The following is a 25528-nucleotide window of genomic DNA, read 5'->3' as shown; positions in this document are numbered from 1 at the left end:
TGGGGGAAGGGGGCCCTGCCCGGGGCAGGGGGGGTGGGACTGGATGGGCTTTAAGGTCCCTTCCAACCCAAACCATGCTATGATTGTACGACGTGCTATCAGGGGCTGTGGTGGTCCAGCTCCATTTCTTCTCACTGTGGGCACAGACTCCTCATTTCTTTAGCAGGAGAGCATTTCTACTCTTTTCCAAAGTGAAATGAGATGGTGTGGCTCCAGGTCCCAGGGGGGACAGGGGCAGTGACAACTGGCACAGGGAAGCTGCTGCTGAGAAGAGGACGAGCACCGTCAGAAACTCGGCTTTCCTGCACCCCATGCCGGGGAGCCAGGGAGCCCCACCAGCCTGGGCAGCTGGCAGCTAAGCTCATGGCTCTGCAGTCACTAATCTGGCGTCCAAGATTCACCCAGCCTGCCTGCCCAGGCAGCCGCAGGGGTGCCAAGCCCACCCCAGACCCACCCTGACCCATTTCACTGTGAGCAGGAGTTTGCAGACCATGCTCCCCACAGCCAGGGAAAGTGGTATGACAGTGCCAGCGTTTTTATTAAAAGCTGCTTACCTATTTACTAACAAGAAGGCTTTGAAAGAGTGAGCTCCAAAAGTTAATTGTGGCAGTCGTTAGCGTGAGTGGGTGACGGGCCTGCTCCCTTGTTCCTGGCACAAAAGCGTGGGGCTTTCCTTTTTATTCCTGTCCCTTGTTTCTGTCTGTGCTAAATAACCTTCCTCTATTTCTCTTTTCTGTTCCAGTCTCCTCATTTGAATGCACCTTTTTTTTTTTTTTTTAATTTGTAAACTTCCCTTCGCTCCGTTTTGACCACATGCCTTGGCAATCTGTGTCTGACTGCAGCAGCAATAGTGTGAATGCACTGTTGGCCAGGAGACAACGCTGTCCCTTTCTCTGCTCCCCTGAAAGCTGGCATGGGGCAAGGGCAGAGAGAGCTGGGCTGCCTCCAGCCTCGGCCCTTGGCAGCATTTCTAAGCTGTTTAGCAAGGTTGATAGGTATCCGCTGTTAATTTGCTTTCAAATGCTGACACTTGAGTGTAGTTCATTCCCAAGGGAAGCCAGTGTACTCTCACCCTTACTGGCTGGAGGACAAGAAGAAAATATTGGACAAGGGCACTTGGTTGAGGCTCAAGACATGAGTAACCCTGAGATGAGACCCTGCGGAGGTGGGAGCAGTGAGCAGGGCAAATGATCGGCGTCTCCAAAGTGTCTGGTCCTGAGCAGCTCATGAACTCCAACACCGAGGGGGGCCGAAAAAACCCAATGAGTTGGTGGTCTCTTTGGAAAGTGTTAGCCTGGCCTCCAGCATCCCCAGGGTGGCACATACTGATCCTGATAAATCAGAGCACTGGCCAGGCAGCGCCAACCGCCAGCCCCTGGGCTCTCCCCTCCTCCCTTGTTCACCACCACCAGCACACACACCTTGTGCTGAACTCCCAGCCCCGTGGGACGCTCCCCCCCAGAGATGGGTTTCCCGGTAGTATGTGACCCTGATCCACAAAGGACTTCCCTTCCCCACCCACCTCCCAAATCCCCCTCCCGCTCCCTTCCCCATGGTTTATAGTATCGCCCACGAGGCAGATGGTGCTGCAGTGGCGGGGCATGGGAGGGCAACTCTCCCCACATGCCTTCCCAGCACCCTCCCGGCGCCTCGGAGAAAGGGGGCTTGCAGCTCCTCCGTGAGCCCCAGCATGCGACGGGGGCTCAGCAGGCGTTCCCGGAGCCCAGCTTAAGTCTGCTTCTTTTCCCATTCCTGCACAGAAAGAGAAAAAAACAGGGGATGAGGAAACATTGCTGGAGAAGTGAGTGCTGAGCCCTGCAAGGGCATCCCTCCCTACTAGGGGCTTTGGACCACCCCAGCATCTTCAAAGCCCGGGGTCACTGCTGCCCCAGTCATTGCAGAAGCGATGCTCTCCCCTCTGCCCACGCAGCCCTGCACCTTTCAAATTCCCTGCAAGCCAGGCTCATGCCAGCAGTGAGTACTGCTAAGCTGGACCAGCCTGGCTGCAGGGGACCCTGGCAGTACCCCCTGATTTTGGGGTAGGAAGCATCCCCAGTCCCCAAATTCTGTGTTCAAGGAAGGGAGAGAGGACAAAGGATGAGATTTCCCGTGGGGCTGGGGAGGAGAAGGGAAGCGAAGCAGGACCTTGGCCTTCCGGAGCACGTTTCCCTTGTTGGCAGGGAGGATGGAGGGACTTCTTTTCCTCAGTTCAGCTGCACAGTTAACAGGGACCAAGTGCTCAGGGGGGCTCCCGTTTGGCTTGTTTGTAGCTTCCTGTAGAAAAGGGTGAGAAAGAAGGAGGAGGATTTAGGAGACCCAGGGAGCAAGGCCAGCCAAGAAAAAAAAGCAAGCACAAACTGTCATGAGGTCAAAACTGATGTGACCAAATCTAATTGATGCTTTGCTTCCCACCTCTATCCACAATGGGACAAAGCAGCAGGGATGTCCCTTCTTCCCTGCGTGCTGCTTCCCCTTCCGCCCCAAGCACCATTGCTGAGGGAAGCTGGAGATGAAAGAGTGAGGAAGAAGAGCTGCGTACCCCATTCTCAGCCTTGCCGGTCACAGCCAGCCCCAGGGCCGGCCCTCCTGCCAGCGACTGCTTCAGCTGCTCCTTCACTTCGGTGAGCTTGAGCTCCAGGTCGACACGGCACTCCTCCTTCTGCCGGCACTGCTCCTCCAGCACCACCACCCGCTGCTCCAGGTCCTGCAGCCTCATCCCTGCTTGCACAAGCGCACCCAGCTCAGCAGCTTCATCTGGGGATGAGGCTGCAGGGACGGAGAAGCCACCCATCCTCCTCCACAGGGATGCTAGATGGGGCTACCAGCTCAGAAGCATGCTGCAGCTAGCCCGGCTTACCACCACAATGCCACTGTCAGCCCAGTGTCCCCATCCCACCCCCGCTCTGCAGCCTGCCCCCTCTACCAGAGTGCCTTCGAGCAGCCGCAGCCACATTGCTCAGACAGCACCAACGCACCCGTGCTGCCCTTCATGGCTTCCCGCAGCTCTCGCTTCTCTTTCCGCAGCAACACCAGCTCACTGCGGATCGATGCTTTCTCCTTCTCCAGCTTCTCCTTCTCTGTCAGAAATCGCCTGGCATCCTCCTCAGCCCGGTTCTTCCCGTACCTGTACTGGTTGGCATCTGTACGCACAAGGAGGGCCTGTCATGAAGGCTCTGGCCCCGGCTGCACCGATGCCACCTGAGGTCCAGCTGAGCTGGCGCAGCACAGCCCATCACCCGTGTGCCGGAGCCGGCCAGCCCCAGCCTGGCCGCAGGACCCCGTGGGCAAACAGCCTCCTCCCACACCAGCCAGGGTCCCCCCGCGGAGGTTTGTGACTGAGGGCCCCCACTCACTCGATGCGTGCCTCTTCACTTTCACTTGCGGGTCCACGCGCCGTGACTTCTCGCTGCAGGAGGAGGCATGGCGCTTCACCTGGGTTCCTGCCGGCCGCCCCGGCTCCTCCTCGGCCTGCGGCAGGGATGGTGGGGACAGTGTGCTGAAATACTCACGAGGCCATCGCGGCCCGGCCAAGGCTCCCTGCAGCATCTCCTGTAGCCCGGCCACAGTGGTGGCAGAGGGCAAGCCACGGAGCCGCGCTCACCTGAACCTTCTCATAGGGGACATCGTCGTACACCACCCGGGAGGAGTCTGGCCGGTGGTCCTGGGAGGAGCTGGCCCACCTGCAGGAGGACGGACGGGGTCTTCCTGTCCAGGACATACTTACCAACCCCTCAGTGAGCTCTTCCATCTCAGGGGGCTTCCTGCACTGCTCTCCCAGCTTCACTCACAGGCACTCTACCCTACTCTACTCTACTTTACCCTACCATACATATCCCTTCAGTCCTTTATCAGCACTGATGAAACACTTTCTGCTTTCCATCCTGCCCAAGGGAAACTGCCCTGCTTCGGGAACCACCAACCCCTGGGATGCTGGCTCTCTCTGATATCACAGCACAAATCATGTCCCAGCCCGTGCCTCTTCTAGGGAGCAGACAGGGCTGAGGATCACCATGCCCAGCCCAACGCTCTGCCCCCGGCACAGCCCCTCCTAGCCCGCTGCACAGCCGGACAACAGCCTTACAGGTAGGAGTGCCTCACAGCTGTCACTATGTTGGCAATTGTCTCCACGTCCACATAGTCATAGTGCAAGGCCTCCGGTGCCGTCTGAGAGCCCGTCTCCACCAAGAGGAGACCCAGCCAGCGGCCCAGGTCTTCGGAGCAGCTTGCCTGCAGGAGAGAGAAAGGGTTGGGGTACATGCCCAGCTCCTGGCCCGTCGCCCTTCTTCCTGCCTCCTGAGGCAAAGCATCTGTGGTGAAGGGCCCTCTGACACGAAGCGTGTGGACAAGACTTAGGAGCATCCGAGAGAAAGCACCCAGGCACATGCAGGAGGTCCCAGTCCCAAAACCGCAGCCACCCCCTGCAACCTGCCTGCCTCAGCCCTGCCAGCTTCCTCCCTGCCTCCAGCCTGCAAATACCTGCATGGCTGTGCCCAGCTCACCCCAATGATGCCCTGGGCTTCCTTAGCATGCAGGGGAGGGGAAAACAAGGCACTGCTTGCATGCACGCTTTGAACATCACAGGAGACACTCCACCAGCTCGGCAACCCCCTTCTTCATGGGACTGTCACCCTGCCCATCCCACTGCCTTCTCACCTCCAGCGCGGCCACCTCCTGCCCATTGCGAAGGATGCGGAAGGCGAAGGGGTGTTTGGGGCCCAGCCCCGGCACCACCTCGCAGCCCCGGAGGACAATGGCGTTCACGTGGGTCCGCAGGTCGGTGCGGTCCTTGTGGAAGTAGAGGGTGTTGCCCTTCAGGCGACACCAGCGCTCCTTCCAGCACTGGTTAACCAGGACGCTGAGGTGGCCTGGGGGGGTGGCAGGGCCAAGGGAAGGGTCTCAGCACCTGCCTGGCCGGACCTCGGGCAGGCTTCAATGAAACATGACTACCCAGAGGTTATGGCATGGCCCTCTACTCATTTGGTCCTTCTGTGCCTGTTTCCCCACAGAGAGCCAGCAGGGACACCCTGGGCCCAGGTGAGGTGCCAGCTCAGTGCCACACAGTCACCCAAGCCTGTTTTCTGGGACATGGGTGACCCCTTGCGCCTTCCCCATGCACCACAGGAATTTGCAGAGCTGGGACTGGGCACCATTTCGTAGCCTGAGGCAGTGTCACAGCCCTCCAAGCAGCTTGGTGAGCTTGTCCCCACCCCACCACCCCCTTACCCCCAACTTGTCCCCCATACGGGCAGGCTGGGGGGAAGAATGGCAGCTCCCCACCACTCCCAGCCCCGTACGAGCCGAGTTCTATCTCTGCCCTGCCCGCACGAACCGCAGCAGGGGATGTCCTCCTCAGTGGAGGAGGTCTGTGTGTCCTCAGGGGAAGGCTTCTTCTTGGAAAAGCTGATGATCCTGGTGATCTTCTTCCCCGCTGCCCGGCTCATCGAGCCCTTCAGGTCAGCCAAGCCACTCTTTTTACCTTTCCCTGCAAGGAGGACAGCGTAGCTGTGTGCCCCCAGCAACATGTCACAGCATCCCCCTCAACAGGAGACGATGCTCCCCAGCTGTGGCATGCACAGCCAGCCCCCCTGGCCGGGGGGACAGCCCACCTGGCCGGGACCAGGGGCCATACCGTGCTCGCCGGGCTCTCTGCGGGCTGCTGGGGAACTGGTCTCACCCATCGCCACACTGTCCGAGTCGGAGGTGTGCTTCTCCTGCGAGAGCCGCTGTGGGGGGAGCGGCGCAGGCACCCTGTCAGCAGCATCCCCCTGTGCAGCCCCCAGCAACAGCCGCTATCGGCTGTTCCTCCCTCCCACGCAGGGCTGGGTTGTCCCGCTGTGCCAGGGGAGCCCCGTCAGCCCCACAGAGCCGCTGCAAGGATGGCAAGGGCTCCTCGCACAGCACCAGGAGCTCGGTGCTCCCCCAGCCCCGCATTCCGCAGGCCACAGCAGCCCCAGCAGCACCTCGGCACGGCAGTTAGAAACCATCACCTTATCCAGCTCCATCTTGCACGGCAACACTGGGGAGGTGGGGGCTTCCATCCCACCCACTGCTGGACTGCTGGCTTCCTTTATCACCTGTGGAGACAGCCCCCCCATTTCACTGCCAGAGCAGGGCTGAACCACGGGGAAAGGTGTCCTGGTCTCTGCAGGCCAGGCCAGCGAGCCCTGCTCGGGGCACAAGCCCAGCTTGCCTGGGGGACTGCATACACCTTGGCCCTTTCAAAACTGCAACCTGTTTTGCGGATTTTGTCAGGGATTTTGGAAATCTCAGAGGTGAGGGACTTGAGTGCTAAGCCGCACAGTCACCCTGCCAGCACCAGACACCTCATGACCTGCTATTTTACAGGCAGGCACAGTGTGGCTTGCCCTGGCCTTAACCCTGTTCTCCCATACTTGGGGTAACAGCTGGGTTTTTGATGTGCACAGAGGCTCCTTTCCCACCCATGGCCCCTTCCCTGCAGCCCCTGCCTCCTGCCCCTGAACAAAGGCAGGAAAGGGCCACGGGGAAGAGGAGGGGGAGAGCAAACATCCCCATCCCGTGGGGGGCTATCAGTGCTGGAGACGCCCAGGCCCTGGGAAACGGCTGGCCAGCCCCCCCAAGCTGATAAGGGACAGGAGAAAAGCTGCCTTCCTTTTCCAGGGGGGCAAGACCTTTCCCAGGGCAGCCCCCTCCCCACCTCAGCCAGGGAAGATGCCAAGAAGAGTCTGTGGCCCCCCAGGCGAAGCAGGGGGTAGCCGTGGTACCTTCAGCCACTCCTCAGCCTGCTCCTTGCTCTGCACAGCCAGCACCAGCGCCTCGGCCCCCGGCAGCGAGAACCGCAGCTCGTGCTTCTTGCGCCGCCCGTCCTTGGGGACGTAGATGACGTTGCAGGGGCCCAGGGGCACCTCCACATGTGGCTGCCGGTCCTTGGAGCTTTTGTAGCACTAAGGGAAGCAAAGGGGACTGCTCAGGACTCAGCCAAAACCTGCCTGTCCCGCTGCCGTGCCGGACAGAGCTGGGGTCCTTCTCACGGTCCCTCACAGGAGGCACAGATGGAGGTGGCTCAGCCTCTGAAAAAGCCTCAGTGGCGAAGGGCTACAGGGTGCCCTCTCAATCCATGGGGTCCCAAAAAAGGACATCCCTCCATTCACTAGCAAGGGAAGCGAGAACAGTCTCTGCATGTTCTGTGGGGCAGTGGCAGCCTTGGGGCAGGGTCCTGGCTTGGATAGAGCTATTTTTCTTCAGCTTGGACCCAACCACCCTCAGAACCCACTAATGGGTTTCTGTCCCCCACTAGCTCTGGGCTCACCAGCAGTTTGTTGTCCCGTATGATGGTGAGCTGCTTGGCCCACTGTCCGAAGCGCTTCTTGCGCAACAGGAAAGCACAGATCTTGCAATCCTTCACCAGGTTCATGGAGGCTTCCTCCGACGGCCACTGGTGTGTCAGCTGCTGGCTCTTCCCCTCCTCCTCCTCCTCGTCATATGACTCGTAAGAGCTGCTCATCGCATCCGAGTCATTGTCTGGAAGGAAGCGGGCAAGTCACCCCGAATGGCACCCCAGGGTCCTGCCTGCCAGGCATGCTCACACGCTACCAGGGCTTCCCGCGCCTGGCAGGCTCCAGCACAGAGCCTGGGCTGGGTGCCGGTATGGATGGACTCCACGTCATCCTCTGAAAAGAGCAGTGTTTTGACCCCAGCCTTCTCCATTTCCCTTCCAAACCAGGCAGGACGGTCACGGGCCAAACGCCAGTCCCAGGTGCATCTATCCAAACCCCTGTGCTGGCTTATTGCTTTGCAAGGCTCAAATTTTGAAAGCCTAGATTAAACCTTCTACCTGCAACAGAGGATCCCGTGCTGGCCCTCTGCCCCATGCTTCCCACTCAGGGCACGGTGGAGCCAGGCTCTGCGGTGGTGTCCCTGCCCCAGCCCTCCTCTGCTCTGCCAGAGGCAGCTCACGCAGGGCATGAGAGCTTCATGGGCAGGGACACTCCTTCCCCATGCTGGTGACAGACACGGCACTGATTACATCCCTTCCACAGCACAAGGGCTCTGGCTTGCCTTCCCTGTTCCTTGCTTTCTGCCCAGCAGCCTGTGACATGTGAGAGGTCCTCCAGCCTCAACCCCACTGGCCCCCAGCGCAGCACTCAAGCCCCCGTCTTGGGGCTGCACATTGCCAAAGCTCTCCCCTCCATGGTGAGGGCACACAGATACCTACAGGAGTTTTTTTGCTCCCCATTCATCCTGGTAACAGGGTAGTTGCTGTCTGCATCTTCATAATAGCCATCCTCAATAGAGTTGGGGGGGCTGGAGCTGTCTGTGGAGGAAGCAGAGGGAAGCTGGAGCTGCTACATCTGGTTTCCCCCCCAAGGATGCTCCAAGCAGCGAGTCTGAAACTTGGAGCAGAGTAAAACATCTTCCCAGGGCATCTCAGCATCGGTCCCCACACGGTTCCAACCTCTCCCCATCACCCCCTTCCCAGCTGAGCTGAACCAAACACAACTCCTTGCAATAACAGCGCAATGGGATGGGAAAGGAGTGGGACAGGAGCGATGCTGGTGGGACCACCAATGTTTCCTTCCCCAGAACGAGCTGTCACATCCACTGAGGACTGCCTGTTTCTCCGGGCGGGTGGGCAGGTGGGGGGACGCCATGGCCAGCTTGTGGGGCTCCCCCCACCCTCCTGCTGCCTCGACGTGGAGCGGGACTCACTGCGGGAGGTGATGTACTCGGGGGCCTTGCCAGGGCCCAAGGGCAAGGCTTCCTCGTAGTAATCCTCAGGCGGGGGAGTGGTGGGCAGCGGTGGAGCAGGGTCTACAGGAACCTACAGCAGGAACACCACCGGCATTAGCCAGGCAGTGGAGAGGGTCACGAGTCCCAGTAGCTACTGCGGTGGCAAGGGACAGGAAGGGGTCCTGGGCCCGGACACCGCCAGCCCCCCGTGCGTGTGTGGAGCAGACCCCACAGGTGGGCATTCGGGGACTTACAGTTTTTGTTGTCTGGTTCCTTGCCAGCTCCAAGCCAATGCCATCGCTGGTGTCCCCCTCCTCCTCCTGCATGTCCTGGAGATCCCGCAGGTCACAGTCTGCCCAAGGGTAGGCAGAGAGAGTGAAGGGAGCAGGAAACCCCAGAGCTGGTCCCCCCAGCCATGCCCTCCAGGGACCCGCAAGGCAAGCACCCATAGCCCTTCACTGGGCAGGTGCTGGGAGATGGGTGTCGCTGATAAACGTAGCTGGTGCATGGACCCCCTGTGGCCAGCCCCCAAACAGCTACGGGGGAGTGGGAGCAAGCACCCAGGGCGATGATGCCCACAAGGATACAGCTTTCACCCTCCTTCCCCAGGGCACCCCAAGAACCCCTGCTGTCAGCAGGGACCCCAGGGCCAGCACTGCACCCACTCAGCGTGACCCCTGGGGCATCACTGCGCATTGGCTGCACGTACCAAACTCCTCAAAGAGAGACTCCACGAAGCTGGTGCCATTGCTCAGGGACGCCGTGTTGACGTACATGTAGTCCACGTCCTTCCCTGGGAGCGAGGGGGATGGTCTCAGCCCGGGGGTGGGCAGGATGGCTGGGGCGAACACCAGCACCCTTCCTCCCCACAAATCCCAACCCAAGGACACCAGCTCACCCCACCGTGCCACAGGGCACTCCTCCAGCTCACCCCACCATGCCACAGGGCACTCCTCCAGAGCAGGCACCCAGGAAGCAAAGCTGCCCCCAGGGATGCTGCCATCCCCCCTCCCCAGGAGGGCAGGAAGGTGGGAAGGCTGTGAAGGCCCAGGTGCACGGCCCTCCTGGCCTTCCCACGGAAACCCCTGCGCTCAGCAGAAACCCGGCGGCAGGAAAACCTCTGTGAAGCAGCATTTCCGCAGGGAGCAGCCCCCCCTGCAGCCATGGCAGGGCTGACACCAGCCCCTGCACCCGGGACAGAGAGAAGCTGGGAAGCGAGATCACAAAGTGCCCCGAGGGTGCTGAGCGGGTTCTGGGTGCTGGGCACAGGGGCAGCTCATCCCTGCACTGCAGACGGTTTTCCCTACACTGCTGAAGTTTTGGCTCGGGGCAGCTGCTGGGGACCCCCCCTGCTCCTGGGGACAGTCACTGTGGGAGCGGGACACAGACCTGCGGGCTGCTGCAGCTTTTGCAGGATGGTGGAGACAGCCAGCTTCTTCTCCTGCGTGGTGGCACTCAGGTACTCGTGGTCCAGCAGCTTGAGCAAGACGCTGAGCTCTGGCAGGAGCTGGTCCAGCACTGGGGGGAGCAGAAAAAAGCCCGTCAGCCAGGGCAGTGCCGGGGTGCTGGGGTTAACACAAAGCAGAAGGGGCTGGAACATGTGGAAGACTCCAGGATGGTGCCCACAAACACCACAGGCAGTGTTTCTAAGCGCACACGTGCTCCTTCCATGCAGAAGCCCTTCCACCCGCACGCAGACACCGGGATGCAGCCTGCTGAGCCCGTGAATGAAAACACCAGCTCTGCGGGACTACTGGACCGCTATCAAAGTGCTCAGCACACGTATTTTTCCACACAGATAAAACTACACCTCTGCCCAACAGTGTATCACTGCTTCTGGTGCCCCCTCGCTGTGACGGGTGGTGGCGGACAGAAGGAAGGAAGGAAAGGAAACCCAACTGCCATCTCCAGAGCCACCTGGCAACACGGCCCAAGGAGACATCCTCCCACCCCTCGCCTGCTGGAGAACATTCATATTCCCCTGCTGTGCTCAGACCACCCATGACCTCCCAGCCCAGAGCCACCCCCACAGCGTCCCCATACACAGGCTAGAGCCTTCCTCCCCACCCTCCCCACCAGCAGCTCCTCTGCCCTGCTCTCACTCCTCCCTCCCCTGTATCATCCCAGATCACCCACACCCCTCTGAGGCTGTCCCACTCTTCCCTCCAGGCACGAAGTCACTTTCCCAAGGGACAGTCCCTGCCCCACACAGGCATCTGAAAGGTGCCTGGGGAGGGGATGGGGACTGCAGCACAGGAGGGGCTCTCCCCACCCAGCTCTGCGTTAGCTGAGCCTTTGTCCAACACCAACCAACACACACAGCCCCAGAGGTGGCCAAGAGGGTCAGAGCAGCTGAAACCTTGGCAAAGAGGAACCACACCAGAAACCACCGCTCACCGGCTTTCCAGTACGTGGGATCCCAGTACCCACCAGCTCCTGGGATGCTGCTGTACCTGAACACAGCATCAGCCCAGCAGACAGGAACAGACAGGGGAGATAGAGAGAGCCCAGCAAAAAGCAGGAAAAGAGAATTCACCGTAAATCACCATCACAGGCACCTGTGGTGATTCATGGGCTAGTTTTTATGAAGTGAAAGCACACAGCAGCTGTGGGTTTACCCATGCAGGAGGCTCCAGAAAACACTGGGGTGTTTGCATATCAGAGCAGGGCTACAAAAAAAATTAATTGCTAGAAGCTGTATATACAGTTCTGGAAGCGGCTGGCCAACAGCTTTGGGAAAACGTGTTGGCCAGTGATGGGAAGGATGGGGAGGACTTTAACAATGTGAGCTCTGGACTCCAAATCTCTCATGAGCTCCTACACCTCCAATTCTGCACATGCACTGACATCCTCATCCCAGGTCTCTTCCTGTACCTTATGTCCTGTGAGCATGGTAAGACAAAAACTGTGCTGGATCCAAAGCCAAGCGCCTGTTTTACCTGGGACCGTGCACCCGCCTAGCTCCACTGGCATCCTGGGTAACTCCTGCAGGGCCCAGTGCCTGTGGGACATGGCCTGCATTAGAGAGGCCAAGCTCAGGGACCCCAGAAACCTGCAGCTCTGGAGGATACAGACAGCGGGAAAAAAAAAAAAAAAAAAAAAAAAAGGCTGCTGTTTCTTCCAGTGCAAGTGTGAGAAGGATCCTTTCTCTCGGCAGCAACCAAAAGTCATCTCAGCACAGCTGGAGCAGTGTGCAGCTGGCTTTGGGTCTCCAGGGACAGCAGGGAAGGCCAGAGGTGACCACAGAGGCAGCTCAAACGTGCTGTCTGATGGGGATGGTTTGCAAGGAGGGGAGAGCGTGTGCCCTGGCAGCCTGGAGCACTGGGGACACCCTGCCCGGGCTGTACCTGTCCCCACTGCTGCTCCTTCAGGAAGGGGAAGGGCCCTGGCAGAGCAGAGCTGGGCAGCAGTGAGGGCTGGCATGGGGTGTATTTCCCAGGGGAAAGGCAGGATGCTATTCTGCTGTAGCTGATGGGATCCTGGTTATTCATGTTTTTTAACGAGCTTCCTCTGGGCCTTATCCAAACACCACATCCTCTCTGCCCAACACCCATCAAAAACTGAGCTGCTACAGGTTTGACCCAAGGTTGTGGGTGCCCACCTTCCACCCGTCAGACACAGCCTGGAGCATGGAGCGAGTCTCCCAGGACCGGCAGGAAGCAGGCTGGCATTGCTGCCCAAAGCAGGAACAGTGCAGAAAAACCAACTGTTGTTTCAAAGATTTTTGGCCGAAGGGGATCCCAACTTGAGTGGGTTGATGTGGATCAGTGCCCGGCCAAGACGAGCCCCCGGGCAAGGAGGCAGCGTGTCCGGCCTCAAATCACCGCCTGCCCAGGACGCGAGGCAGGATGCGGCTCACAAGTCTCTTCCTGCCGCTCCAGCCGATGGGCTTCTATCTCCACAGACCTTCTGCTTCCTCCTCCCTCCTCAGCGCCAAGCTAAACAGCAGCCTCAGCCCTTTCAGCAAGAGCAGCTTTGCCAGCACTCACCTCCTGTGGGCAGCCCAAACCAGGACAGGTAGCCCCCAGGAGGGCAGAGAAGCCTCAGAACAGCTCCAGAAGGATCAAGCAAGCCCAGGGAGCTAGCAGCAAGGGAAAGGAGTGGGCAACCACAGGGGGAGCAGGGGTCCTGCTCCTTGAGCTGGAAAAACACCCCACAGCAGACAGGCAGCCACAGGACCCAGGTCCTGCTGATGCTCTACTCACTGTCCCCTTCCAGCACACGCCTCCCAAGGTGGGAACCTGCTTTGGCACGTGATGAGCAAGGGTAAGCACTCGGCTCCCATGGCTCTCTCTTTGCTTCTCTACAAAGGCAGGAAAGGAGAGCAGAGAGGCAGATCCTCCCTGAGATGTTTGCAGAGCGCTGCACAGTCAGGATGGCTGGGAACAGGCTCCTGCTCAGCGATGTGGTGGTGGTCTCCAGGCCAGGTGAGACATCCTCCCCTGCAGGGCTCAGCAGGGCAGGGGACTAGCAAGGAAGCAGCTGGAACAAAAAGAAAGATGCCCCCCTGTCCACCCAGCACCTGCAAGCCTCTAGGGAGACACCCATCTTCCTGCTGACCCAGCTCAGCAGGCTCTCAGCTGGCCCTGAGCTCCCACGGGGGAGCTGGGGACCACGCACGTTCCCTACATCAGCTTCCCACAGCACACCAAAGCCCAGGCCATGGTGCTCCCCAGCATCCCCATTCCCTGCCGTGTGTAGGACATCTCCCATCACAGCCACCAGCTCCCGGGTCAAGGCTTTGGACCAGCCAAGGGCAAAAGGACAAGCGGGTTTCTATTAATAGCAATGAAGCAGGCGGTGTGTGTGGCGAGGGGCCGAGGAGACCCTGCTGCACACAAGAAATGAGAGTGCCCGATAAGCGAGGTTTGTCGCCCGGCATGGCAGGCGGGTGAGCTCATCAGCGACGCCCCAAGCGCCAGCTCTGAGCCGGGGTGCACGAAGCACGGCATGGGGCGAGCACTGAAGGCGCCTTTGTTTCCCCCCCAGCTGAGCTGTCCCCTCTGTCTCCCTTGTTAAACATCCTCCAAAATACAAGGGCAGAGGGGGGGGGAGTGAAAGAAGCCTGTGATCCCAGGAGGGTGCAGCGCCTGCTGAGCCGAGCTTCTGCCTGGGGGAGTGGAGGAAGGGAAGGAATTAATTTCCTACACTTGTTAGGCTTCCAGCCTAAATAAAGTTAATGGGGTGACTGCAGGAAGCAAGGGGAGATTGCTCCCGGCTTGCTGTGTGGAGGGCAGTGGGGACTGATGTGACTGAGCCAAGGTCACCCAGAGAGCAAGGACTGGCACGTTACCTCTGCAAGAGCTGGCGGGAGTGAGGACAGAGCCCGCACCAGCCAGCACTGTGCCCACACCGCGGCGGGCAGGCGACCGGGCTCGTGTGCCAAGGGTGGTGCTGGTGCACAACCCTGCCCTTGGGGGCTCTGGCAACCGTGGTATGAAATCATGGAACCCAGGGATAGAGAGGCAGCAGGACATCAAAGGGCTCCTGGGGGGAAACAGGGCACGACAGCAGAGCAACCGCAGGCGCTGAGCAGGTGATGCAGCCGAAAAGGGACCTTCCACCCCTGCCTGCCACCCCCTGCCTCATTCACAGGACACCTCCAGCCTTGAGCCTGCCTCTAGTGCTGACAAATGGCTCCCACCTGCTGCTTTCTTCTGGGGCTTCCCTTGCAACTGAAATCCTGTGGGATTCCACCACTTCGCTGGGCTTGGGCTTTGGACACAGACATCCCAGGACAGGGAGTGACACCAGCCTCCCCTGCCAGAAACTCAACCCTCTCCATGTTTGCAGCCTGTCCCACTGCCGTGGTGGGATGGGGACATGTCAGCGAGGTCTCTGAGCCTGGGAAGGCCAGGAGCCGTGGCAGCAGGTGGCTTTAGCATTAGCTAACTTGGGCTGGATGGGCTGGGGGAAGCCCAAGGCAGCTTTGCTGGGACTGGGTTCGCTGGGAGACCAGCACCAGGACACTGCCGCCGTTCAGGACAATGGGGCAGTATTGCCTCTGCTGCTAAAGCCTGCCCTAGAAGCAGCACCAAGCATGATGCTGGCGGAGGAGCTGTGTCCCCTCCAGCACCACAATACCTCTCTCCACCCTGCACCCGGGCCAGCTCTATTTTTAGACATCGCGAGCACTCCCCTGCTCAGGGACCCACTTCCACGGGACAGAGATAAAGGTCTGGGTGCAGCCTGCAGCTGCAGAGCCCATCTCCCCCTCCCTGGCCTCTGCTCTGTCACGGGAGCAAAAATCAGGTCTTGCTCCAGCAACCTGCAGAGAGGAGGAAGAGGAGGAGGAGGAAGGGGCTCCAGCCAAGCCAAAGCAGGAGTTTCCTGGTGCACAGACCCAGCCTTTGCAGTGGGAGAGATAAGACAATGCACGTGGAGTTGTCACCCCAAGCAAAGCCGGTCTGCAGCCTGAAAGAGAGCCCCAGGGAGGGGAGATGCTGTTTCACAGCACCATAACACGGCGAGGCTGCTGAAGTGGGAGGCACACCGGGACCCCCCGTCCTGCCCCCACGGCTCTCCCGTCCTCCGCCTGCCCCCGGCCACGCTTCCTCCTGCGCCAGGTGAGGGCTGGGGGTGAGGTGGGCCAGGGGGAAATCGGATGCTGGGAGTAACGGCCATTGTTTGTAGCTAAAATAAAAACCAAACAAAAATAAATCCTTCCTGTTGGCGCAGGCAGGGCCCTGGGACACTCTGCCTGCCTGCACAGGGCTGCTTAGAGCCACCACCAGCAGTAAACAAATGTTTATAGCTCCTAGGATGCCATAAATAGGTGGGGTGTGGGCCAGGGAAGGGGGCACAGCTGGGGGCTACCCCAGCCATCCAGTGACAGCAGCGAAGACACCTCAGCCCTACCACAGGTCACCTCCCCTGTGGGACAGACCCAGTGCTGCCAGAGGAGCTGCTCGCAGCACACAAACCGCTCTGCCCTCTCCACAGGCCGGTGTTGAGCCGGGGCACCTGGGCACCAGGACATGCCTCTGTACCTCGCAGCCTGTCCCAGCCCCCTCCTGCCCCAGCGTGGGCTGTGGGCAGCACTGGAGGGGTGATCCCCGAAGTGGGTGTTGGCAGCCCCCTCCAGCCCCACCGTGCTGCTTCCCATGCCGGCGGGGCCAGCTTTCCTCTGCTGCTGCTCCCTGGGGAAGGCTACGGCCTCCTGAGCTCTTTGCAGAGCTCCCTGGGCAGTTCCCGTTCCCATTCCTATTCCCAAGGAGGTTTCTTTCCAACAGGGAGGAGGCAGGCACGCAGCCGGCGAGGAAGTGCCACAGTAGGGGTGGTGCGGAGCTCCCAGAATTGTTCTTTGTGCAGAAGACAGGACAGACCGCTGCCTGCCTGCACCCTGCCTCCGGTGTGGGCAGGAGGAGCACCCTGCCAAGCAGGCAGGAGAAGCCAGTGCTCAGCCCCCGGGAGGCGGCAGGGGCGAGCAGGGCATCCCTGCCAGCCAGGCTCAGCTTCCCAGCCAGCCATCACCAGCTGGGTGTGGAATAAACTGGGATGACTGGAACTGGCTGGTGGGGCCAGGAACTCCAGCCTGGAAAGTACCTCCTCCCCCCAATGCGGCTGTCTGTACAGCTATGGAGGTACTTGGTGTGCTTTAGTCTGGAGGGTTTTTAGAGAAAAGCCAACCATTAATGATCACACTTGAGCTCTGACAACATCCCGTTAACAGTGGAAGATTTTCTGAGGGGTGACTGGATACACATGAATCATCTCGCTGGAAGCAAGGGCCGCTTGAGTGGGGCAGATGGGGGGAGCACCTCTGATTCGGCATCCCACAACGTCAGCAGGAACCTGAGAGCTTGGGGCTGGCTCCTGCGTGGCTGGGAGCCCCCCACCCTCCCCAGCTCTCTAACTGCCCCAGCCAGTGCCTCTTCCCACCCCCTTGCCATTAGCTCCAGGACCCTGGCAGCCGTCCCTGCTCCCCCAGCGGCTCCAGCGTTGTGGAGCACAAAGTGAGCTCAAACCTTTTGACTTGTCCCCAAAACTTCTGGCACTTCCCTGATGCCTCCCTGCCACCCCATGGCACACCCCACACCCTGCCAAGCCAGGCTACAGCAGGCAGGGCAGGGATGCACATCTGCTGGGGATCTCATCATCATGACCTTACAGTAACTAATATCCTTAGCTGATAACCTTGGAAAAATCAATGCTGGGAGATGAACTTGAAACCTGCTTGCTCAAGCGGGCAGAAGGTTCCCTGCCAGCTCTCCCTCCTGCCGCAGTCGCCCACTGGCTTCTCTGCTTACACGAAGGAGCCTAAAGGATTCACAGGGCCCCTCTGTCCCACTCCAGCCCTGGGAAAGAGGGGTTAAATAGCAAGAAAGCTACCTTGGCTGTGCCTCTGGAGCCTCCTTCATCTGCAGCCCCATCTGTTCCAGACGCACACCCCAATGCTGACAGCAGCTTGGGGGGGGGGGGGGGGCGATTCATTTCCTAGCACAGCTCCAGTGGCACGGCCAGTGCTCATGTGAAGGGTCCTGTGTCTGGACCAGTGCCTTTGCCAGCAGCAGCTCATCTCCCCAGTATAAATAGCTCTGCAGAAAGCCTTATCTCATGGCCTCGCTCCCAGCCGCTCACCCACCCCAGCTGAGACTAGCCAAGCAGCAAATCCAACCTGGGGCCAAGTGGCAGAGCTGCCCTCTCAGCCAGCTTCTCCCCAAGCCCTCCTGCTTCACCCTGGCCCTCCGTGCAGAAGGGGTTTCTCAGGGTCCTCACCACCCCTCAAAAAGGGGAGAAGAGCAAGGGGAGCTGTGGCACATGCCTGAGACCTGGTGGTCTGCCCAGTGCACCCAGCCAGGCACAAAGGAATTGGACGCAGAGCAAGACTCCAAACATCCCCATTCTAGTGCACTTTTTTTCTGGAGGAGAGTGAGTTTTACATCCTCCCCACAGTCTTTAACTAGGAAACAGGAGTCCTGAATAGAGGGAAGTGTAATTACAGGCCGACAGAGCTTGCAAAGGGCAAAGATTATCACCTGCATTCTCGCCCCTGCCAGCTGACACATTGCAGAAACCATTGCTCACTGCTGTGGGGCCAGTCACGCCTCTTTTCAGTGTAACCGGATTAAAGGAAAAACTAGAGAACGGGAGGATCATGCTGGTTCCTCCCACTCAGCCCCATGCTGGCAGCACTTCCCTCGCAGCATGGCCCAGAGGGAGGGGTGCTGCCCTGCAGTGAAGCCCCAGGCTGGGTCGAGGCTCACTCAGAGCGTGACTGGGGGTGGGAAATCTTCCCCTCAGGGGCAGCAACTGCACACCCAGAGCTGGAGCCTTCCCCCAGGGCTGCGGCACCCTCACCCCACCTGCTCCACTTGGCACCCCAGTGCCCTTGGGCAGTGACTCACGGAGGGGTGTCACCTCCCCAGGCAGCCCCCGACAGAGACATGGGGCACCAGAGGGGCCGAGGCTCTCTGAACTGGCATCACTGCTGGAAGAAACCCCCAGGGCAGCCCTCGCTGGGCTGCAGGGCATGTCCTTCCTCTCATCAGCTCACACTGAAGCAGAGCAGCTTCACAAGTGGTGCAGGTAATAATTAACAAGCTGATTAAATCACCCACAAACATCTCCTGTGACCCAGGCAGATAAAGACCCTCCCGTGGTCCATTCTGCAGCAGGAGTACTTCTCCAGGGGCTGTCCCCCCACTGCTGATGGCTTAGTCAGCCCTTTCTCCGCCTCCTGGAGAAGACTGTGGTGATTTGCTTTAACTCCTCAAAAGCAAATTTTATCCCTCTAACCCAAAGAGGCTGCAGCTGCCCCCACCCCAGAGGAGGAGGGGGGGTGGGTTCTGGATCAACCCTCTCTCACTGCTGAGAGCAGCAAGAAGTCGAGCAAATAAAAGCACCTGGGTGAGCTATCGCTGAGTGACCCTGCTTGTGTCCTCAGGCAGGGCACAGGCAGCCTCATCCCTCTGCCCCAGACCCCTGAACCCTAGGGGGGCTCCCAAGGCCAGGTGCAAGTTGTTTCCAGCCACAGCTCATCCCAATCAACACAATTAGCTCTGCAAATATGCATGGATCAGATTCAGTACTTTCAGGCTACATTTAAAACTGGGTGCCAGCCTCAGTGAGTGCATGGCAGGATGCTCTGCTGGGCCAGGCTGTGAGCAGGGCGCAGAGGCTGCTTGCTGGAGAACACGTTTAAATAATGAATGAAAAAGAGAGGTTTTAGATGCCCTTTAAAGGAATAGTCAGGCAGGGGTGAGACCTGCTGAGTAATGTATAAAAAACAAGCTTCAGGCAGAGGGGAGATGTTAGGATTAGTCAGAACCCAGAATAAACTGTGTTTTCTCCAATCAAAATTTTAGTGTCAGCCTTTTCCAAACAAACTCTACAGCACAAGGAGCAGCAGGTTGGCCTGGGCTCCCCTCCGGCACCAGGAGAGGCCCCGGGACCGGTGCCACAGCCGTTTGGCCACCTCTGTGACCACCCTCTGTGGCAGGCAGAGCACCGGGAAGCCTTACTGGGTCACATCTTCCTGCCTGCTGCTGTCGTGGAGTTGGGGGGACCTGAAGCTCTCACCTCTCTGTAGCCCTTCATCTCCACCAAACCTCAGCCTCCAGGACAGCAGGAATTACAGCTAATTGCAGGCACTGTGGTGGGAAACCTGCTGACTCAGCTCCTCGGTGCTGATGACTGCTCTCCCATGGACATGCCCTCCCCTCTGCCCTGCACCCTGGCAGGAATGGCCGTGTTACCACCCAGGGCCGGGTGGGTCTTCCAGCCCCCAAATCTCCAAAATGAACACCCCAGCCCCACTGATGGGGGTAGAAATCTCTCTGTATCCCAAAAGGCTGTTCTCTGTGTCCTGTACATCCCCCCTCCCTGAAGCCAAGATCCAAAACATCTCAGATGCAATACCAGACATACAGGAGCAAGAGGTGGGGAGGCTGGCAGGGCTGACACTAGGAGGAAGAGTCACATGAGGTGGTTGTGCTTGGACCCTTGGAAGCAGAGGAGGGACCCTCACCTAGCAAGGTATGGGCAGGGAGGGCGTGGGTTTTGCAAGAAGGAGCTGGTGAATTAGCCGCCAGCCAGCTCTGCTTTCAGCCACATTGAACAATGTGGACCCCTCTTTTCAGAGGTGGTGGGAGGAGAAACCACAGACCCCCTGTGAGGGAAATATCCCTGCAGAGCCAGGGGGAGGGAGACAAGCACCCAGCACCCAGCCTCCTGTGTTAGCATCCCTGCCCTGACCCCAGCAATGCCCAGGGGCTTGGGAGCTGTGCTGGGCATGAGTCCCTCCTGCCTGGAGCAGGGATTGGGACCTTCTCAGTGGCCATCTGAACCCCATCCCTGCAGGAAAACAATGTTCCCAGGCTGAGACAGGCAGGGCACAGCAGAGAATCTCTGCATCTGGGGGCTGCGGCCGTGCTGCCCCGGAGGACCCTTGGAGGGCAGGATAAGCATATTTTCTCAGCTGAGAACAGCCCTTCCGTTTCCTTCCCCTGCCCAGCTCCGCCGGGAGCATCAGGTGCAGCGGCAAGGCCACCAGCCCACAGCATTTCCTACCAGCTTAACTCCTGCGGGGAAGGGGCGGAGAGGCAGGAAAGCCAGTTTCTCTCGATGGGAAAGCTGAAAGTCTTGAGCACAAGGATAAGATGTGACTGCTCTGGTGATTGCCGATGGCTCTGTCAGTGCCAGGACTGGTTCACTGTATCTGCTTTTTAACTCCAGGACACAAAAGCCAGCCATCAAACCTGTTGCTACATAACTTCTATTCCTGGTTCTGTCCTTTACAACCTCGATTTCCCAAAGTGTAAGATGACAGTGGGACCACATAAAATGGGAGGCTGAACCCACTGGACAAGGATCCAAAAAGGGGCGGTTCCCCCATCACCAAGTTGGGTGGGTTTAATGTTCAAAAAAACCCAGAAGAAAGCCAAAGCCATTCTTCAAACTGCTCCTTACACATCTCTTGCTAATTGTCAGCAATCAGAGCATACCAGCGTCTTCCAGAGCTCCCTCCTATCACTTCCAGGATCACATGCACACGAAATCCACTTGAAAAAAGAAAAAAGAAGTATTTTGAGCATGGAAACCCCTTGCAGCGAAGATCTGGTTTTGTTCCAAACTGTTACGAAATGTCAGTGTTTTCCCTTGCCTGCCAAAGAGCCTGCCTTTGATGCGATGGGAGGCATATCAGGAGTGAAGATGGAAGGGGCTTCAGCAGCCGTGCTGTGGGGAGAGCGTGGGGGTGGGAGGGCCAAAGAAGTTATTTTCATCCTTTCCCACCGCGGAGGCTGCAGATCGTCAGTGCAGCATCTGCAGAGGGACCTGAGCTGCTCGAATGCTGCCGCTTTTAGCAGCGCAGGGTGATGAAAGGCAGGCTGTTGGTGGCTGTGTGGGTGCCCTCCCTGGGGGTGGCAGGACCTGCTCTATTCATCCTGCGGGTGCCCTGGCAGGGGGTGCCAGCCCCTTGTTTGAGTGGCGGTGGGGCAGGGCTGGCAGAGACAATGCAGAGCTCCTTGGGAGGTTTCCAACCCAATTGTCCTGCTATTGCCCTGGAAGAGTGACATTTAATAGGTATTTTGCAGGACTGACAGATGTGTCATTAATTTTAAGGTTCCTTATATGCAGGAGGAGATGTGTGTTCCTCAGGAGAGAGTTTTAGCTGTGCCAGACTACATAGTAGCGGGTGTAGGGAAGGGTTAAGAGGTTAGGACGTGAGACTGGGATGACAGAAACCACTTCAAGCCTCCACTCTTCTAAATTGTTATCTCCTGTCCCCAGCAAGTTATTTGGCTGCTGAACAACAGGCAAGCCTTGAGTCAAACCCAGTTTTCACTCCCTGTCCTCCTCTGAAAAGTCTTCCCACTGTTTGGGACAAGACAACTTCTTCAAATCTTTAAACAAAATTTTCCTGGACTGGGATAAGAACCGCCCGTTGGCTACAGGCGAGAGGATTTCAGGCAGATCAGGACTCAGAGCTGTTCCATAGCAAAGGGCGCATCAGCCTCACAGCTCGGCACATTTGCACCGGAAAACAGCATTTCCAGGTCCAGAGCAAAAGCAGGAAAGAGGCAGGTTTTCCAGACAGCCCAGGCAGATAGGACAGTCCCCAGGGTCCCTGGCTGGAGGACAGTACCCCCGCAGCAGTCAGTAAGGGCACCAGCCTGCTCCTCTGCCTCCCCAGCAGCCCCTGCCGCCCTGCACCAGGGCAGCTCTTTGCCTCTCTGGAGCAGCCAGGCTGGCTTCAACGGGGATCCAGTACCTACAGCAAAACCCATTTCCCCTGGTGAAGGGCAGCTTTGCATGCAGAAGGATGTCAGAAGATACAGAAAGGCAAATAGCTTCCGTGCCTCCCTGCTCCACTCAGCATCAGCATCCCCTGGGCTGCCCTCCCACACCGCTTTGCCCATCATGGTGGGGCCGGGGCAGCCCGCGGTGGGCTCAGCCCCTTCCCCGCACACTCCCCGGCTATAAACAGGCAGCGGGCCTGGGCAGCTGAGTTTCCAGCGGAAGGAATGGCTGCAATGCGGGGGAGAGCTCAGCACTTGCCTGGCGTGCTAACAGCTGGCCCGATCTGTGTTTCTCACCCACTCCGCACCCCCTTCCACCGGGCTACGTGCGCGGGGCGGGTGGGATTCCTGTTGCCAGCTTGCAGGCGGCAGGTCAGGAATGATCTGGGCTCCCTCCCACCAACCCCACAGCCTCCCCATTCCTGTGGGCGAGCTGGAGCCAAGTTTATCCCTGACACATCTCTGCTGGCTTTGCTGGATTTAGAGTCCAGATAAGTTTGGTGCAGGACCTAAATTCTGGTGGCACAAAAGGTCAGGGAAGAGTCACTAATGAGGAGAAACCATGTATGAGCACAGCCCTGCTAGAGCAAAGGCTCACAGCACAGATCACCTCCCAGATCATGCGCACATGCACTTATCCATCAGCACAACCTGAACCAACTCGGTAAGCAGCCCACAGCACCAATTCCTCCGTTTAGCCACTGGTGTAGAGCTGAGCCCTGCACTGGGTGCTGCCCAGCCTGCCGGGGAAGGCAGCAGGCTCAGCTGGAGCATGGAAAGCAATGAAGAAGCTGGCAGATCATAAAGCAAGAGCAAGTCAGGATACACACAGGGGCTGAGCAGAGCTCCGGGTGAAGAAAGAGGCTGGCAAAGAGCACGCAGGGACTGGGGGTGGGGTACAGAGCTCCTACCCACCACCAGACCCAGACTCCTTGTGCTAGGGAAGGAGCCTGGCGAGACCCCCACACCTTCCCTCCATGAGCCACAGTCCCCAGAGTGATCTAGCAGCTCTGGGTAATGAGCAGGAGCATCTGAAGGAGGTTTACATTACTAAAGAGCCATCCAGGTACCAACAGAAATTTGTTACAAGCACTCAAAGCAAAGCAAAGCAGGCAGGCACCACTGCCACTACCATAGCAGGCACCAGTGAGGGGGATAAAACAGCAGAGCAGATCTCCCCTGGCAGGGCCAGCCCACAGAGCAGCCACACCATGTCCAAGGACATTTCTGTGATGCTCCAGGATGCTTTTTGAAGCCTGCCCTTCCCTGTGGTGAGGTCCCAGCTTTGATTTTTGGGGTGGGCTGGGATGCAAACAGGGTAGCCTCCAACCAGCTCACGCAGCAAGAGAACAGGGAAGCCGAGACCCACTGCCCATCAGTGAGGTCCTCTGGGACCTTGAAGGACAGCTCTGGCATCACATGTCATTTGGCTGGCAGGCAGGGGAAGGCTGTCCCTGTCACCATCCCTGTCCCCTCCTGGGCTGCTGGGCACTGACACTGCTCTCTGAGCACCGACACCGCGAGCTGCAGCCCAAGAGTCAAACTCCTCATAACTGTATTTCCACTGCGGAAACGCCACCCCATCCTTTTACATCGGGAAGGGGAACTCTTGACCCTCGGGTCTTTCTGGTGCTGACCCAGAGCTGCAGATGCAGCACTGCCTGAACCGGCCTTGAACTTCAGCATGGTCCCAGCCGGCAGAGCCAGAGCGATGCCCCTTGCACCCCTGTTATCATTTTTGGCTGGTGCTTCTGTAGCACCTCTGAGAGCCGGTCAAGGGCCAGGACCCCCGTGCTACACCATGTCACCACCTGCTCCTCCTCTGCAGCCCCAGGCCACCGTTCAGCAGCAGCAAGCAGGAATCCCACTGAGAGCCTCCCTCTGCTCCCTGCAGGGACCTGCCAGCCCCAGCAGAAAGCCAGGGCCTTCTCTGCAAAGTTGGCCCAAAGCCCTGGCAGGTTTATTCATATCCCAGATCAAAGCCTAACAGCTACGTGAGCCTGATGCTACAAGCTGCAGGCGGGAATCACACACATGTGGGAACACAGCCGCTTCCCAGCAGGGTGGGGATCAGGCCCTCTGTGGCTTTATGAGACCACCAGCATCTTCCCCAGCTAGGGAAACTCCGGATCCTATCAGGTCCATCTGGAAACACCAGTCACCTCCCTTTCCTACGACCATAATTTCCCCTAACAAGTGCTTACATCCCATAGACTTGCTTACAAGCCACTGCCTTGTCACCCATCTGACCAGCAAAGGGAAATTGGTACCAGTTTGTGTCCCAACTGTCCCTGCCGCAGGGCTGGGGGGGGGGGGGAAGCAAAATGGGAGGGGGCAGGGTCCCGCATCGATCCGGTGAGCTGCACCCTTGCTCCCGGCACGGCGGGGAGAGGGGGTGCCCGTCCCGGTCCCGCCCCGTCCCCCCTTACCGCTGAGACGGTCCATGGTCCCGGAGCCGCGGGCAGCACCGGCCGCCCCGGGAGGCGCGGGCGGGCGAGTGTCACCGGCCGCAGCCGCCCGGCGGGGCCGGGTCTCGCCTGCGGAGCGGCCAATCGCTTTGTCCGCCCCTCCCTCGGTGCACGGCAGCGCCGAGCACCGGCCCGGCCCGGCACGGCACCGAGAGACCTCCCGGAGGTGTCCCCCGCCGGCAGCACCGGCGGAAAGTTTGTCCCCGTCGCTGGTGACCCCGCCAGGCGCAGCCTTGCAGCACCCACCTCCCTCCACCCGCCCTGGCACGGCCGAGGGAGTCCCGGGGTTCCCGCCCCCCACACCCCCTGCATCTCCCCCAGATGCTGCCCCACACCGGGCATTGAGCATCCCCAGCAGCGGCAGCACCCGGAGATCCCCCCGTGAAGGGTGAGGACCCGCAGTGGGCCACCCCTGCCTGCCCACGGGGGTTGTTGGTTTGTGCTACTTCAGTTTGGGCAAAGATCCAGAACTAGTGCCCCCACCTAAACGCGCAGCTCCCCCCTCACCACCTCACTGCCTGCCTCACCCGTGTTGTCCCTGTTCCCTCCCCAAACCCCTTCATACCTGCTCTCTTCTGGTGTCCCCCATCCGCCCAGCCTCTGCCCGGCCGTGGTGCTCATGCCACCACCACTGTGCCTCCCCAGCAAAGACCTCAGGGGAGACCTGGGCTTGGGAGACTTGTGGGGTGGGTGACAGTGTCGCACACATGGACAGCCCGTGGCAGCAGGGGCAGTGACCCCTGGCACCCCCAGGACAATTTTACCCACCCTCAGGACTGCAGCTGAGCCCTCCTCTGGGGACAGCAGTCTGTGACAGAAATGTGATTCGTACCTAGTTATCACTTGGGAAAGCACTGATTGGAATATTAGATGTGCATTAGCAACTGGCCTCGAGGGCTTCTGCATTTGGGGCCCTCTTAGCCCAGGACAGTCCAAAGCAGCAGCCCCTCTCGCCCCCCCTGTGCCCAGCTGGGAGCCAGCCCTGCCCCACTCTTCCCAGTCAGCTCCTGCCCGGACGCTGCCTGGCCAGTATTTGCTGGTCTCTCCCTTCTGGATCCAGCCGTTTTTCTCTCGTAAGGTGGGGTCACCTCTGGGGCTGTGGTGGGGGCA

At 59.2% G+C, this 25528-nt stretch overlaps 1 protein-coding gene across 3 annotated transcripts; it reads right to left on the bottom strand.

Moving 5' to 3' along the window:
• Positions 1–514: 514 nt before the first annotated feature.
• AFAP1L1 (actin filament associated protein 1 like 1) lies at positions 515–24448 on the bottom strand. 3 transcript variants are annotated; one of them, XM_042790102.1, is made up of 20 exons: positions 24380–24441; positions 20655–20711; positions 10099–10227; positions 9419–9502; positions 8964–9061; positions 8689–8800; positions 8195–8293; positions 7289–7500; positions 6744–6923; positions 5988–6074; positions 5630–5723; positions 5330–5482; positions 4654–4865; positions 4082–4227; positions 3602–3680; positions 3354–3468; positions 2976–3140; positions 2540–2718; positions 2146–2274; positions 515–1752 (listed from the first exon to the last, which is right to left on the bottom strand). In XM_042790102.1, exons 4-20 carry the CDS (start codon positions 9483–9485, stop codon positions 1729–1731), a joined length of 2151 nt encoding a protein of 716 aa, XP_042646036.1. In that variant the 5' UTR covers positions 9486–9502; positions 10099–10227; positions 20655–20711; positions 24380–24441; the 3' UTR covers positions 515–1728. The 3 variants fall into 3 exon arrangements, with proteins under 3 accessions (XP_042646036.1, XP_032862348.2, XP_032862354.2); XM_033006457.2 differs by lacking the exon at positions 20655–20711 and having other exon boundaries at positions 24380–24448; XM_033006463.2 differs by lacking the exons at positions 20655–20711; positions 24380–24441 and adding an exon at positions 12915–12979.
• Positions 24449–25528: the final 1080 nt, after the last annotated feature.

The sequence above is a fragment of the Tyto alba genome, unplaced genomic scaffold (genome assembly GCF_018691265.1).
Source record: "Tyto alba isolate M040663 unplaced genomic scaffold, T.alba_DEE_v4.0 Super-Scaffold_17, whole genome shotgun sequence".
NCBI lineage: Eukaryota > Metazoa > Chordata > Aves > Strigiformes > Tytonidae > Tyto > Tyto alba.
The sequence above is the reverse complement of the archived record's forward strand: the minus strand, read 5'-3'. Positions and strand labels throughout refer to the sequence as shown.